The sequence below is a fragment of the Cryptomeria japonica genome, chromosome 9, assembly GCF_030272615.1.
Source record: "Cryptomeria japonica chromosome 9, Sugi_1.0, whole genome shotgun sequence".
NCBI classification, from domain to species: Eukaryota; Viridiplantae; Streptophyta; class Pinopsida; order Cupressales; family Cupressaceae; genus Cryptomeria; species Cryptomeria japonica.
The window spans coordinates 606,569,924-606,585,336 of NC_081413.1; the positions used below are offsets into that span (position 1 = coordinate 606,569,924).

The 15,413-nt window shown below is 34.2% G+C and overlaps 1 protein-coding gene and 1 non-coding gene across 2 annotated transcripts; both read left to right on the plus strand.

Annotated features, from left to right (window-relative positions):
* The first annotated feature begins 9,944 nt into the window (after positions 1–9,944).
* TRNAT-AGU (transfer RNA threonine (anticodon AGU)) lies at positions 9,945–10,018 on the plus strand. Its single transcript has one exon. It is a non-coding gene; the product is annotated as a tRNA-Thr (tRNA).
* Positions 10,019–10,189: 171 nt separating this feature from the next.
* On the plus strand, positions 10,190–12,803 carry LOC131040955 (universal stress protein PHOS34). Its single transcript, XM_057973951.2, has 4 exons — positions 10,190–10,584; positions 12,052–12,155; positions 12,245–12,363; positions 12,447–12,803. Exons 1-4 carry the CDS (start codon positions 10,383–10,385, stop codon positions 12,526–12,528), a joined length of 507 nt encoding a protein of 168 aa, XP_057829934.2. The 5' UTR covers positions 10,190–10,382; the 3' UTR covers positions 12,529–12,803.
* Positions 12,804–15,413: the final 2,610 nt, after the last annotated feature.

Genomic DNA, 15,413 nt, shown 5'->3' on the forward strand with positions numbered 1-15,413 from the left:
AAAAATGGATTGTGATGGAGGATTTGAATGGATATTATGGTAGGTATGTGGAACATTGTTGTAAGTGGGTGGAGGAGATGGTTGATGCATGTTTTGAGAAGCAAATCGAAGATTGGTTGAAGATGGAACACAAACATATTGATTGATAGGATTAACCCAATTACTAACATGGATAACCTTACCATTTTGTGCAGTGGTAGTCATGATAGAATATGTCTATGTAGAAATATTGGGTATTTTTGTAGGCATGGGCATTGGTATCTCAAATTTGGTTTTAGGAGTAGAATATACAAGCACTTCAATACAACTAGCTATCTTCATATTGTTTTCATCTACTATGTGAGCTATGCTATGTAGAACATACACGCCATGTGCATAACCTTGTATCAACTTCCTTAGATTCTCAATCAAGGGGATTACCTCTCCAACCAAGTTTTCTTGACTCATAATTTGTTGAAGACCTTGAAATTCCTTGTCAAGCTTCATCAATTCCTCATTAGACACTTGTATTGAAGGGTCATCCTTATCATGAGAAGCATGAAGGAAATTATTTTCAATAATATTAGGCAAGATAGGTCTTGGATTAAGAGAAGATGATTCTCCCAATCTCTTAGGTGGGAATAATTTAACACTCAATTTAGGCTCGATACCATTAGCATTACTATTTTGTGTAGTGGTATATATGATTAAAAGAATTGTATGTAGAAACATCGGGTATTGTTGTAAGCATAGGCATTGGTATCTCAACATAGGTTTCAGTGGAAAAATATCCAAACACTTGCACGCAACTAGCTATCTTCATAGTGTCTCCATCTACCATGTGAGCTATGCTACATAGAACATCCATGCCATGTTCATCACCTTGTATCAACTTCCTTAGATTCTCAATCAATAGCCTCTTCAACCAAGTGTTCTTGACTCACAAGTTGTTGAAGACTTTCCAATTCCTTGTCAAGCTTCATCAATGTTTATTAGACAGTTGTATTGAAGGGTCGTCCTTATCATGAGAAGCATGAGGGGAATGGTTTTTAATAATATTAGGTAGGATAGGTGTTAGATTAAGTACAGATGATTCTCCCAATCTCTTAGGTAGTAATAAGTTAACACTCAACTCAAGCTCATGACCATTAGCATTTATAGCATGAGAAGCATGTGTCTATAATTTCTTCTCACAAGAATATTGGATGCAAAACAATGGGTTATAAAAATATAAACAAGTAAAAGCTCCAACAACACATAGTTACTCCTATGAAACAAAGAAGGAAAGCTAGAGGCAAGGATAGGGGAATTGGTTTATGCTTTCAATACCCTTAATTAATTGATAAATATATTGCAAATGTGGATAATGATAATGCAATCAATTAACCAATGATATTCAATGATAGCATTGATGAAACTATGTGATATCACAATGATATGATCAATTAACCACTTAATTAAGCAATTTGAGCTAACAAAATGATGATTAAATAATTAATGGGAACATATTAAAAAGATGAATCTCATAAATTAATGCCTCTAATTTTGAAAATTTTAAGGAAATAAACTTAGATCTAAACATCTAAATAAGAAATAATGCAAGCTATGTCATGCTCACCAAAATGAAATGGATTGAAAATGGGGTCTTTAGGCTTAGAAATGCAAACTAGGAACTTATTCATTTACCATTTCCAGTTAGGGTCATTTTGTTGAGGGAAAAATCAATTAGGTTCAACTTCAGTCCTCAAGGAGAGCTGAATACTATGATTAAGTGTTCCCTCTTTTGATTTGATATGATTGGATATGATTTTGGTTGTTATTATGAAAGATCTAGACAAGATGATAGAAAACTGACAAGATTCGGCTTAAACAGACAGATACAGAGTTGGAAGAAAATATGGAAGTATGTATCTAGAAATGAGGTATAGAGAAGAACCTATAATTAAAATATGGAGGTAAAAGTGATGGACCACTAATATAGGCACCTTAGTCCTAAGGGTCTTCTTGTCAGCTAAAGTCTCAGATTTTGGATCAAGAGGCTTTATTTATATATTCCTCTAAATTTCCTAGCCTAAAAGTGTCAAAGGGATGAGATAATTGACATAATATAGGGCTTTCGCTTGTTAAAAAATCTAGGATTGTGCATCTTAGTCTACTTTACATAATTTTATAACTTTTGGCTATCAAATCTGTAACCTACACATATAGAAGAGGGAAAAATATCGTGATGTATAGGGGTTTGCCTAAGTCAAACCCTATGGTGATGTTTCCACCTTCACTACAACAATATTGGATGAAATAGAGCTAACCCTGGTAGGGAAGAGGCTAAAAATCTCAAAGGAAAAATGCTTGAAATGACAAATGATACTTGTTAGCATGATTTCTGAGGAATACTTATTGGAGTTTTGTACCCAAATGATTTTTAATGTTGTAGTCTAATACCCTAGACTCGGACTTGTTGAGACATCAAGGAAGCTTTTTTAGATCCTATCTAAGTTGTAAATCAAAATAATATATCATATAAATGTATTAGACCCAAAATCAAAAGTATTTGTATTCATATATCAATGTATAGTCATTACATTCCTTTATCTCCTTTATCTATCTCTTATCTATATTTCATCTATATCTCTCGTCTATTCTAGTGAATAGATCTATTGTATCTTCGTATATTTCCTAAAGGGGACATAGACCTTAGATAGTGTCCCTAAAGTATGACCTATCTTCTAAAGATCACATTTGAAACTCCATTTCTAGTTTACAATAGCATATCTCTAGACTAGTGTATGTATATTATTTTCCAACTAACATCATCCCCACATTAAAAAGTGGATTTGTCCTCAAGTCAACCTTGGCCAGAATCATGATGGAATTTTTTTATCCTTGCTCTGTTAACATAGCACTGTAGGATCTTTCCATCTAAAGTCTCAAACCAAAATACTTTCAAATCCTTAATATCATTGATTTTGTAAGGTACTAGCCATTGAACTTTAAGTTTGCCTTGATTTTTGTATTTGTTGCCATATAAAAGTACACTATCTCCAAGATTAAATTGCTTTGTCCTTAGGTTCCGGTCATGCTAGGCTTTCTACCTTCTTTGTTTTGCCCATAAGTGTGATTCAACTACTTGCCTATCTTCATCCAATTTGTCTAGTTCTTCTAGCCCGTGCTTGATAGATTCTTCTTCAGTTAGTCTAAGAGTGAGGGTCATGCGTAGGTTGTTGACTATGAAGTTCACCAATAAGATAGCTTATGTGCCATAAACTAGATTGAAGGGTGTATGGGAGGTAGCCCTTTTATATGTGGTATGATATGTCCAAACTATTATCAATATCTTGATATACAAATTAGTTTTGTTTGCATTATATATCTTGGCGAGACTTGTTTTGAGGGTTTTGTTTAACACTTCACTTGCTCCATTAGCTTGTGGATGGTAGGGGGTGCTCCGGTTATGAGTAATCATAAAGTTTTTTAGTAACTCCTTAATGGTTTTGTTATCAAAATGCTTCACTTGGTCACTTATGATGCTTAGGGGACAATCAAATCTAGTGATAATGTTGTTATAGAGGAATTTAGCAATGGTTTGTCATGGGCATTCATATATGGAGTGTATGTTCTAGTGTTAGGGTTGTCATGCCCAGGCTATTAGATTGTATCCAAGGTATTGTGTATTATTGTCGTAGTATATTCTTCATAAGATGTCTCATTTCCTAGTATGTATTCTTAACTACATGTGTTTCTTATGTTAACTAGAGTTGCCATGGTCTAGTATATTGTTGTTTTGTCAAAGTGCACTTAGGTTTCTTATGTAGTTTTAATAATGGGAACTTTCAGTGTCTTTTGCATGTATTGTAAGATTTAGTATGTATCATGAATGCTCTCTAGAATCCATATACCCTCTGAGATGTTAAGTCAAGTCCACTATGCATCCAAGCTTTTAAAACTGCCTCACTTTCTATGCTATAATTATTAGTTTCCAACTCCAATTCCCCCTCCCTATTTAGATTATCTTCTTCTCACCCATCCAAAAGGTTAGAAATAGGGTAAAGATTCTTGACATCTTCCCCTACTTATTCTTGTGTTACCTATTCTATGTAACTTATGTAATTTGGTTCTCCTAGGGGGATTCACACTATTTTGGTAGCATATATGTGAATTATATCTCCTCTTCTCCTCTTTTTGGGAGTCCATAATTATGTTGGAATTCACAAACCACCTTAATCCCAGTGAATCTCAAAATGTGCCAATGGTTTATTCATCTCTAATACCTCAAAATCAACATATTGTTTGATGCCCTTGAAGTTTACCTTCACATTCTTCCAAGTATGCAAGGTCCCCATTCTTGAATTGTGAGCCAAGCTTATATTCATGGGTGTTTTAACAAATTTTGGTCATCATATTTTCTCCCATGTGGTGGATGGAATAATATTAAGGTTTTCTCCTAAATCCACCATAACATACTTCACCTTGTGATCATTTAGTTGTACATTGATTAGTAAGCGACCATTCTTCTAGTTTTGATCCTCTAACAATTGATTGACTTGCTTATTCTTGTTCCGGTATTTACCCCATTGTTTCAATTTTAACACTAGATATTTTTATCTAGCCACAATAGCCATGTCTTCATTTTCTGTAATGCATTATGTTTTTTTTTCCTGCTCAACTACATTTTCATGTCATCTTTGGTTAGGCTACAATTGTGTCAGCTCTTCTTCATCTTCCAAACTGTAGTATTCTTTAAATATCTCTTCTACTAATTCTTTCTTCTTTTTTCTCTCTATGTCAGTTCCTTATCTACTAAAAACATTAGATTTATTCTTCTTTCCCACTTTATTTTTCTTTTTCTCCATAATTAATTCTTCTCTGGAGTCCTCTTGGGAGGTGTCTGAGGTCCATACATTCATTCTATGAAATCCCCTTACTCCTTGTTGTGGCATCCTCTAGATCACCCTTTCTCCTCTCAACAACTCATCACTTTGAGATGATTGATTATTAGTCTAATTCTTAAAAAAAAAAATTGGCAATACACATGTAAACATTAAATGAGTATCTTGCGCACAAAAGGTACTCTTTCGCTTCTTCTTGGCCTAATATTATGATGCATAATGCCCAATCCCACAATTAAAACAAGTGGCATCATTTCTTCTTCTACTACTTTGGCCTCTTCCTCTTCCTCGATACTTTGATTGTTTCGTTGTCTTTCTGGTAGCCTTGTTGGTTGTTTTGTATTGCATATGAATTTTGGTTATCTTAGAAAGGTGGGATCTGATAGCCAACATCCCTTTTTTTTTCATTATTAAAATTATGGTTTTGACAACATCATGTACCTCCATTCTAGATTGGAGGTTTATTGCTCAAACAATCTTCAATTAAATGCAAGTCCCATTCCTAACATATATCAGGATATATCGAGTTATGTTTTACTATTTTCACTACTGTCGATATTTTCTCTACTCTATCCTCTATCCTCTGGGAATGCATTCCAAATGTGACCTTCCCACTTGTAATATGGACACCATATACTCGCCAATTTCTTAGGCTCAATTTCTCTAATCTTTTGTGGTATTACTATTGATCTGAATTATTTTGTCAATTTAGAGGACAATACCCAAAGCAGAATTGGCGGTATAGTAAACACATAATAAATCATATAAAAAAATTATTTCATTGAAAATATGTAAGAACCATACAATTTTTGGCAAACTCTGTGAAAGAGAGTTGTATGCCCTTGAATCTATCCAATTTGGGCAAACTCTGTGAAAGAGAGTTGTATGCCCGAAATCCATCCAATTTGGGCAAACTCTGTGAAAGATAGTTGTATGCCCGAGCCCATACAAGTTAGGCAATCTTGTGAAGGAGATGTATGCATGTGGACTTCATGAGAGCTGATACAAATTGGCTAACTCGATAGACGAGATGCATGTCATAGCTTTGCAAACTCGTCCTAAGAGTTGTATTCCTATAACTCTGTAACTCTATAACTCTCCAACTCCCTGCAATTGGATTCAAATTGGGCTTATTTATATGCTTTCAAATAAGTTGAACAACCTCTACATTTATGTCCTAATCAGAAGTCAAAAAGACAATCCAGTACTGAAAGGTTATTACATTTATATGAGGACAAAAATAAATGAAAGATTAAAATATTTAATAATCTGACATATTTCTAATCAACTATCCTTTATACCTTCTATAAATCTTCCAATATTTTAGAATTCTCATCTTTTTTCGGTCTTCTCCATGGTTGGGCTTCTATGTAGTAAGCCATAGTGATTAAATTAGCATACTTTTCAAACTCTTCCATCTAATCCGGCTCTAATTTCTTTGTTTAATTCATATATGAATCATTCAATCTTTTGTTTTTCCCATACTTCTTTGAATTTCCTATCACAACTTTTTATAGATTCATTATCCCCTTGTGTCAAATTTCGCATTTTAGTAACACTCTCTATAGGAATTACAAGGATACCAAAATTTGCTAAAAAATATTCCCCATGTAGCAACATTGGTAGGATAATTCTCCATATACCATTCAAGCTCATCCTTTCTTAGGGACCTAGTGAAATCCAATAATTTGTCCTTGTCTACAAACTTTCCTTATTTTTCCCATATGGATTCTAACATAACGTAGTGTTATGTTGCTTCAGTTATGTATGTGTTGAATATTGGAATCTTAATGGTTGTGTCAATTGCTTGAGAACTTGGTTTGGGATTAGGTGTCAATTTAGGTTTTGATACCGGTTTTCTTGGTAGTGTATGGAGGAGTTATTTGTTCAACTCCGCAAGCTCGTGAATCACCTGCAATAAAGATACTTATCACATCTGAAAAGAAGAAGTCACAATTAATGCTATGCAACCTTAAGAAAGAATCGATCCATATAGAAATCTGATATGTAGATTAACCTATAATGAAATCGAATATTTTACAATGAATCAATGCCTTGCCTTTATAGAAAGAAAGAGAAATGTAATCTAAAAATAGGAAACTAAAATTAGCACAAAGAACTAAAGATTGGCTAAACTAAGTGAACTTAATCTATTATTAACCTAATATTAATAAAAGATAAAAAAGCACCTAAGTTTAGCTTAAGTGAATAAAGTAATTAAAGGATTTAATTATAGAATTTATTAGATAATACCCTAATTACTCTAACGGTTTTGGTGTTATATGCTTCTTCTCTTTTTTTATAGTACTCTGGGCTTTGATTCTCTACCCTACCTCTTGCTAGTTTGATGTCATATGAAACACAAAGATGCATTCTTTCATCATAGAGAAACACATAACTCGATCATGATTGTTGAACTTGAATGGAGATTGAATACGTATTTGTAGACTTGTCCTCAATTATCTTGAAGATGCTTGATTGAATCCTCAATTGGAGTGATTGTGGACTCAATATGATTTCAAGATGATGTTCAAATAAGAGGGGGAGTTGTATTTGTACACAACTTACACCTTTTTAGGTCTAAATTTTAAAGAAAGCTAACATGAGGGACCACTTTCTCACTACTTCCAAAGTTGACCAATTGAGCTTCAAATTTGGTATCAAAATATCTGGACAGGGGCACTAGGTGCCCTACTCCCAATATTTTGGGTTGAAACAAATGGCATTCATTGAGTAGAGGATTGTACTAAGCTTCCAAAAATGGTCATGAACTGAACACAATCATGCATGAATTAGGGGCATAAGGAACAACCACCAAAGTGAGCCCAAAACAAGTGTGAAATTGTAAAGAATACAATTTATGACACTACATATTGAAATCCTTGCTATTGTGAGAAAATCAATCCCAAACTATACCCAAATTAAATTTAAAACTAAGGTGATTGTTGTAAGGCTTGTCAACTAATTTTGACTAACTTGTATTCGTATTGTTCGTAATTAATACTCAAATACCATAAATTAGCATTGAATGTGCCTCTTTTTTCGCAAAATCACAACTTCATAATACATTTAAATAACTCAATTTTTTTATCACAAAGGAAATTTGTTGAATAGAGAACAATTTGTTTAAGGGTAAGCAATTTCAAAAGGTGACACAATGACAGGTGTAATTGAAGAGTGAATTATTTACATAAACATAACCAAATGTACAAATCGGTATTTGCACAATTTATCAGACTTCTACTCCAAAGGTTTGAACATTCATTAAAACTGAGTATGTGCCTAATTAACCCTAATGTAATTACAATCACATTTCAGAACATAAAGGTTGCAATGCATGATCTTTTTGTATCAATTTTGTTTCATCTAGCTAACATAAAACTAATTATGTTAAAGTATTTTATCAAGAGGCAAAAGAAGTAATCAAACCCTAAGATGAACTTAGTTGGAAGAAATATCCAAACCTTAGCCTCATGGATGGGTAATTATGGTAACAAAATGCCAATGTAGGAAAATTGAGTAAGAAGGTGAAGGAGATGAGGAATGAGTTCTAATCTCCTTCAATGTCGTCACACATTATCTGACAAACAAGTTTAGCTCAAATAAAAACTTAGGACACTTTGATACCAACAACTTCCACATAGAGATATCAATAAAGATTGTTAACCCATGGCCATTGAGCATAGAATATTGCTAGAGTGGACTACACATGACTATTGTATTCCCCATGTCAATAAAAGCCCTTGACTTGGTGCTAGAATGCATACACTATTATGACTTGAAGAGTAGGTTGGTTGCCAAGGAGGGTTAGAAGCATGTTGAATTGACCCTGAAATGAATTTCTTGAACCCTCAACATACATATTTACCCACAATTAGTAAATTTAAGAAAGAGTATTTCACTAAAACCTATAGAGAAAATGAGGAGAGATGTAAGAAAACCCTATATGCATGGTGGATTTTGGATGAAAAGAAACCAAAGGGTGTCTCTGAATTACCAAAAATATTGTACATGTTTGATTTCAATTTAAAAATTAATGACAAAAATCACATTGTTAAGAAGAATTGTAGGATTACCTATGGTGGGTGCATTTGGACTATGGTTGCATAGATTTATCAGTGTTATGAAAGGTGAGACAACATTGATTCATCGGGACCCAACTATCAGCAATTCCATGTACTCACAAATGGTTGAATTCATAAAGAAGAGAGAGTTTCTTAATACCTCTTATAGTGGAATTAGAGAAAATTTTATAGGTTTCAATAGAGTTGGTGTGTTGGGGAAACCCCAAGGAAAAACTTGGTCTTCCATTATTAACCGTAGTTGCAATTGGAAGAGTCAATAAAAGATTACAAAAGGGTGAATGATGTCTTTTCCACACTGTTGGTAAAGAATTATTGAGAGTGATAGGACCAAGAGGATTTTTTTAAATGAACAAAAAGTATTTCATCCTCATGGGACTTGATTTATCCAATTTTCCACATTTACCTACATTAGAGGAAGAGTTCACTTTAAAACCCTATTTGTGGCCTAAATCTAAATGATGATTGGAAATAACTAGAAAAATAATTTAATCACATGAAGAATGTTGAACATTTCATATAAGATGGGGGGTGGGGGGGTAATTTATCTGCAACACTTTAGTTAATGTCAAGGAGTTGGCCAATGAGCTAATATCACTTTATTTTGGCATTTTCAATTGGCAAGGACTAATTATTACCCTTTCCAGAGAATGGAAAAATATGTGAACAAGAAGAAGAGGTATGATCCTCATGCGGGGGATTTTTGGGTTGATTGTTGACATATGAAAAAGTTCAATGAACAGGTAACACTTAATCGAATGAGGACTTTGGGGACTCATAATATCTCACCATATGCAAAAGATGATGATGAAAACTTTTTATCAACGTTTCGGATCACTTTCTGTGATCCATCTTCAGAACGATAGAAAACTAAGAAAGATAGAGAATGTATGGTTGTACAGACCAAAACCACTTAAAGGGAAAGGGGAGGAGGTGGGAAATGTGTCCAATGAATATAGTATATGAATAAAATTTTGTAATTCTAACAAAGCATAAAGCTTTCATAGCTCAGTTGGCTAGAGCACCCGTTTAGTAAGCGGGAGGTCGTGAGTTCAATTCTCACTGAAAGCAACCATTTTATTTTAATAATTTTAAATCCCAATACCAGACAAATGTAAATAAATTCCTCCAAATGCCACGTAATCGGGTGTGTCATTGTCGTCATACCCACCTGGTTCGTTTTACTTCACACAAATATCAAAAACTTATCTCAATGCAATTCAGACAACTTCAAAGAAACTCTCCTTAATGCAAATCTAGACAAATTTCAAGAACTACTCATCTCAATGCAAATTGGGATGATCTGTCTCAATTGACCACGTAATAAACCAGATAATTGATGTGTCATTTTCACATATTCCCATCCAACCGCCCTGTGAAAAATGATAAAAAGCTTTTGGGTTTGTAAAATGGTGGAAGACAGAAGTAGGAAGACATGGCCGATCAACAAGAGACAACAAAAACAACAACACAAGAACAGAAAAATGTGAGACAGGTTTTGGTTGCTGTTGATGAAAGTGATGAGAGCATTTTTGCACTGAGATGGGTGTTGGACAATCTCATTCTACACCAACCTAATCCACACCAAGTTTACATTCTTCATGTAGAACCCACCTTGAATCTCTACCCAGCTCCAGGTAGTAAACAATGATAATCAAAGTCCACTATTTTCTGATTTCCAATCAGTTTTGAATATATTTACTCAATGTTTTCAATAAGGGCATTATTAGGTTCATGTAATTTCTACAGTTAGTTTTCTTTACTTTTGATTCAAACTGTGTGATACTGTCAACGTTTCGGATCATACTAGATGATCTATCATGAAAGAAATGAAAGAAATAGTTAGAGGAGAAATAGCTATTGAGCAGAAGAAAGAAATTATAATTGGACCTCCCATTTAACTTATCCAGAGGGGTTGGGGGAGGGGGAGTGTAGTGGTCCGTGGGAAACTATAGATTGGGAGGGAGGGTATTGTAGTTTGCTAGTCTTCCCACCTACTTTATCCTCCCCATTTCGATATTTTGAAGCATTTCTAGTCATATTTCAAGAAGAACATTCTCACCCAACCTGTACGTTCTCACCCAACCTGTTAGTTCTCGGTTGGGGGAGGGGGAGTATAGTGGTCTGTGGGAAACTATAGATTGGGAGGGAGGGTATTGTAGTTTGCTAGTCTTCCCACCTACTTTATCCTCCTCACTTCGATATTTTGAAGCATTTCTAGTCATATTTCAAGAAGAACGTTCTCACCCAACCTGTTAGTTCTCGGTTGGGGGAGGGGGAGTATAGTGGTCTGTGGGAAACTATAGATTGGGAGGGAGGGTATTGTAGTTTGCTAGTCTTCCCACCTACTTTATCCTCCCCACTTCGATATTTTGAAGCATTTCTAGTCATATTTCAAGAAGAACTTTCTCACCCAACCTGTTAGTTCTCACCCACCCTAACAGGTTAGAATTGGGGTTGGGGGAGGGGGAGTATAATGGTCCGTGAGAGATTAAAGATTGGGAGGGAGGGTATTGTAGTTTTCTATTCTTCCCACCTATTTTATCCTCCCCATTTCGATATTTTGAAGCATTTCTAATCATATTTCTTGATCCATCATCAAGAAGAACGTTCTCACCCACCCTAACAAGTTAGGGTGGGGAGATTATAGTGGTGGGTTAGAAGCTAGAAATTGGGAGGGAAGGAATTGTGCCTCCCACCTCGACATTTTGAAATGTTTCAGTCATATTTCTTGATCCAATCGTCAAGAAGAACTTTCATGTTATAAAGTAATATATAATAACTTCGATCCATCATCAAGAAGAGCTTTCTATCTAATAACATAGAATATAATAACTTAATGAGTAGTTTTTGTTTTAACTATATATTTTTCGATTGGAATTTCGAAGATCCATCATTTCATTATAGATGTACAGTAGATTAGTGTGTTAGTATGTAGAATCTCTTTTAAGCAGGATTTGTTCAAAAACAAGTAAAGGCAAAGGATGTTGCATCTCAATATTTCACAGCCCTCAAACAGGGCAGAAAATTCCAATCATATTGAGCCAAAAAATGAGCCAATCTTTCACTGTGCTCTTAACATGTATAGATGTTTTTTCATGCAGGTTATTTCATCACCCCTGAAATGATGGATAGCCTTAAAAAGAGCCGTGAGAAAACCTCCATGGAGATTCTGCAACGTGCTCAGCTTGTGTGTGATGAAAAACATGTAAGTGTTGAGAGTTCAGATTCACAGAAATGTTACATAATGGAATTCTGGGGTTCTTTAAATGTTCTAAGCATTGTGAGTTCCAGCAGGTGTCTTCCAAGACTGTCAGTCTGGTTGGTGATGCTAGAGATGTCATCTGCCAAGCAGTTGACAAGCTTGGAGCTCATATGTTGGTCATGGGAAATCATGGATATGGTGCACTCAAAAGGTGAAAAACTATAAAAGATTGTGTCACTGGTAAGAATAACCTGCAGCTTAGAAAATAATCTCATTTTTTAATGTGTTACACAGGGCATTATTGGGAAGTGCAAGTGACTACTGTGTTCACCATGCAAATTGCCCTGTACTGATTGTAAAGAAGCCATCAAAATGACTTCAATTCAATCATCTCCTACACCAAGTACCTCTTATGTTCTTATTTCTATATTTTAGTTGTGATAAAGATCTGTGAAGAAAAGGCCTCTCATGTAATAATTGGCATTTGTAATAAAGATATGTAGTATTTGTTTATTAGTATTTAAGGAGGTATTCTTAGAAGAATACACCATAGAAAATTTAGTAGAGTGGCATAGTAGAGAGAAAGATTGAAGCCTAAGATTCAATGTCATTTTGTTGAATTTACCAATTTTATAGTTTCTTTATTTTCTAGGGCATTGTTACCATCAAGTCATATAATTTCACTACCTCTAGTCTCTCTAGTAATTATATATCAAAGTAAAAACATGTCACGAATGATTTTATTCTTCACACTATCATTAGAATCTCTTATTATATTGATGATATTATTATTAATAGAATCCAATCAATTAGAAGCATTACCTTCTTATCCACTATTTATTTTTTTAGTAAATGATATATATAGATTATATATATATATATATATATATATAATGAAAGAAAGATGGATATTATTCATAGAAGATACTTTCATTTCCTTACTACTAAATTCTTTATTGAGCCTCAATCCTATGAAATCTTTGAAACTATCAAGTACTTCCCATTATGATGTAGTTTTAAATCCACCACAAACTACATAAGTGCAAATAGTTTTTCAAGAATTTGTCTCCTATAAGAATGAAAAAATGATAAAGGAAAGTTGTGAATATTACTCATAGAAGATGCTTTCATTTTCTTATTACCACTCTACAACTTATTCTTCTTTTATTCATGGAATATACTTAGAATCTTATAATATTTTCTATTTATTATTTTAAAATGATTATCACCTTCCATTATATGTTTTAAAATGATTTTAAAAGGTTTATAAGAGCTCTACAATATTATTCTAGACGAGACAACTTGACATAAGTACGGTCCGACACTTCATGTCTATATAAATAGGAAAATTCAATATATTTTTTATTTTATGAATACAAAATATGCATAGATTGTAAGATAGCACTCATGAAACCCTAACAATAAAGTAAACTAACACATATTAAACATTGTGTTCACCAACCACTTTGAGAAAAAAATCATGTTAGGGTAAATTAGAAAGGATTTTATAAATTAATATTGTTGTTGATTATAAATTTAGATGGAACATTTGTTAGGAAATAATACAACAATATCCAATTCATTTAGTCCATTTCCAACATAACCCATGAGAGAAAATCATGCATACAAACTTACATAATAACTATAATGCATAGATCAAATAGACAAGCCACAAGATAACACAAGATATACCTTGGGAAACCCTCAAGAGGGAAAAAGCCAGCCTCCAAAAGCATCCATACTCCATCTTATTATTTAGCAAATAAACAATACAAGCACTTACAAAATTACAATGAACATTTTTGAAACATCAAGCCTCTCCCATGCATCCTTCATGTGTCTAAGCATGAATCTGCACATCCCATGCCATGTTTCATATATGCACTCCTCAAAAAGATTCAATACAATGACAACCCACTCACCCAACCAACCTTAACCACTAAACATGTGTTTGCTTATATAGACTCGAGCTCACACAAAATACAAACAAGCGGTAAAGTAAAACCATGTGACTCAAAACCATGAGTTCACAAAACCATTGACCCCACACTTAATATCGGGTACTTTATTAAATAACTTCTTTTAGTATTAAATAAATATAATTTTACAACTTACATTCAAATATCTCAATGTTACATGTTGTTAAACAACTCAGATAACCGGTGGACAATAGAGAAAGGAGGGGGGGGAATCAATTGTCAACAGATTATAGAACTTTAAGCATTAAAACCTTTTTACCGGAATAACAGATATAACAGTAAGACACAAATATAAACCACGGAACATTTACCAACCATCCACAAAATATAACACCAAGATTTGTACGTGGAAAACCCACGGTGGGAAGCCTACCCACAATCAGATAATATTTCTGCAGTAAGTATGTGATTACAAAAAGAGGGGCTTGCACATGCAGGAAGGCCAACATCCTAGAGCGCATTTGTCATCACAAAAGGAGCCTCACTGACTCCAAATTAAATCCAGACTACAATCCAGAAAAAAGAGTGAACTGCAAGAATAACATCTCCTATGCCTAAGTACAATTTCAATTAAGCTCAGTACCAGAGGTCTTAACCTCTTTCACCAACCCAATTCGATCAACTATGATCGACCAAAACCTCTGCATATGATTACAACCTTATTCGCACACAGATAATTGCATAACCCCTAAAACCATAAACCCATAACCATAACCATTCTAAAAAGAGATCTTACATTATATTTATACCAACCCGGGAACTAAACAATTAGGTTGGCCACCTAAAAGATAATAAAATAAATTCATAATATAAACCCGCAATCCAATGATCAACCAAGTTGGCCTAAGACCGAAACAACATAATCCAATTAATAGATCCAACGGGTGACGCATCAAGATCATCCAACATGTTACATAAACCAGTCTATAACCTAGCAGAATAAGATAACATTAGGTCCAGTCCTAAATGCAACACCATTGATCAACAGGAACACGAACAAGATAACCAACAACATCTCGAAAGCCATCTAGAAGCCGCACCAACACCACTTATCAAGTGCATCAAAAGATATTCAACAAAGCTTTGTCGGTAAAACCCTTACTGGTGACCAAAAGGCTTACTAGAACAAATGATAGCTCCTGAGTCATCAAATCCCGAACCAGCTGATCGTGATACACATTTGAATAGCATGAATGATAAATCCAAACCAATTCCACAAACCAAAGCATACCGGATCAATATCATAATCCAACCACTCTACTGGAACCTACCAGAAACCAGT

Coding starts and splice junctions, on each gene's coding strand:
- LOC131040955 (XM_057973951.2), top strand. CDS start 10,383: ATGGCCGATCAACAAGAGACAACAAAAACAACAACACAAGAACAGAAA. Junction 12,156..12,244: donor TTGTGTGTGATGAAAAACAT/GTAAGTGTTGAG, acceptor GAGTTCCAGCAG/GTGTCTTCCAAGACTGTCAG. Junction 12,364..12,446: donor GGATATGGTGCACTCAAAAG/GTGAAAAACTAT, acceptor TGTGTTACACAG/GGCATTATTGGGAAGTGCAA.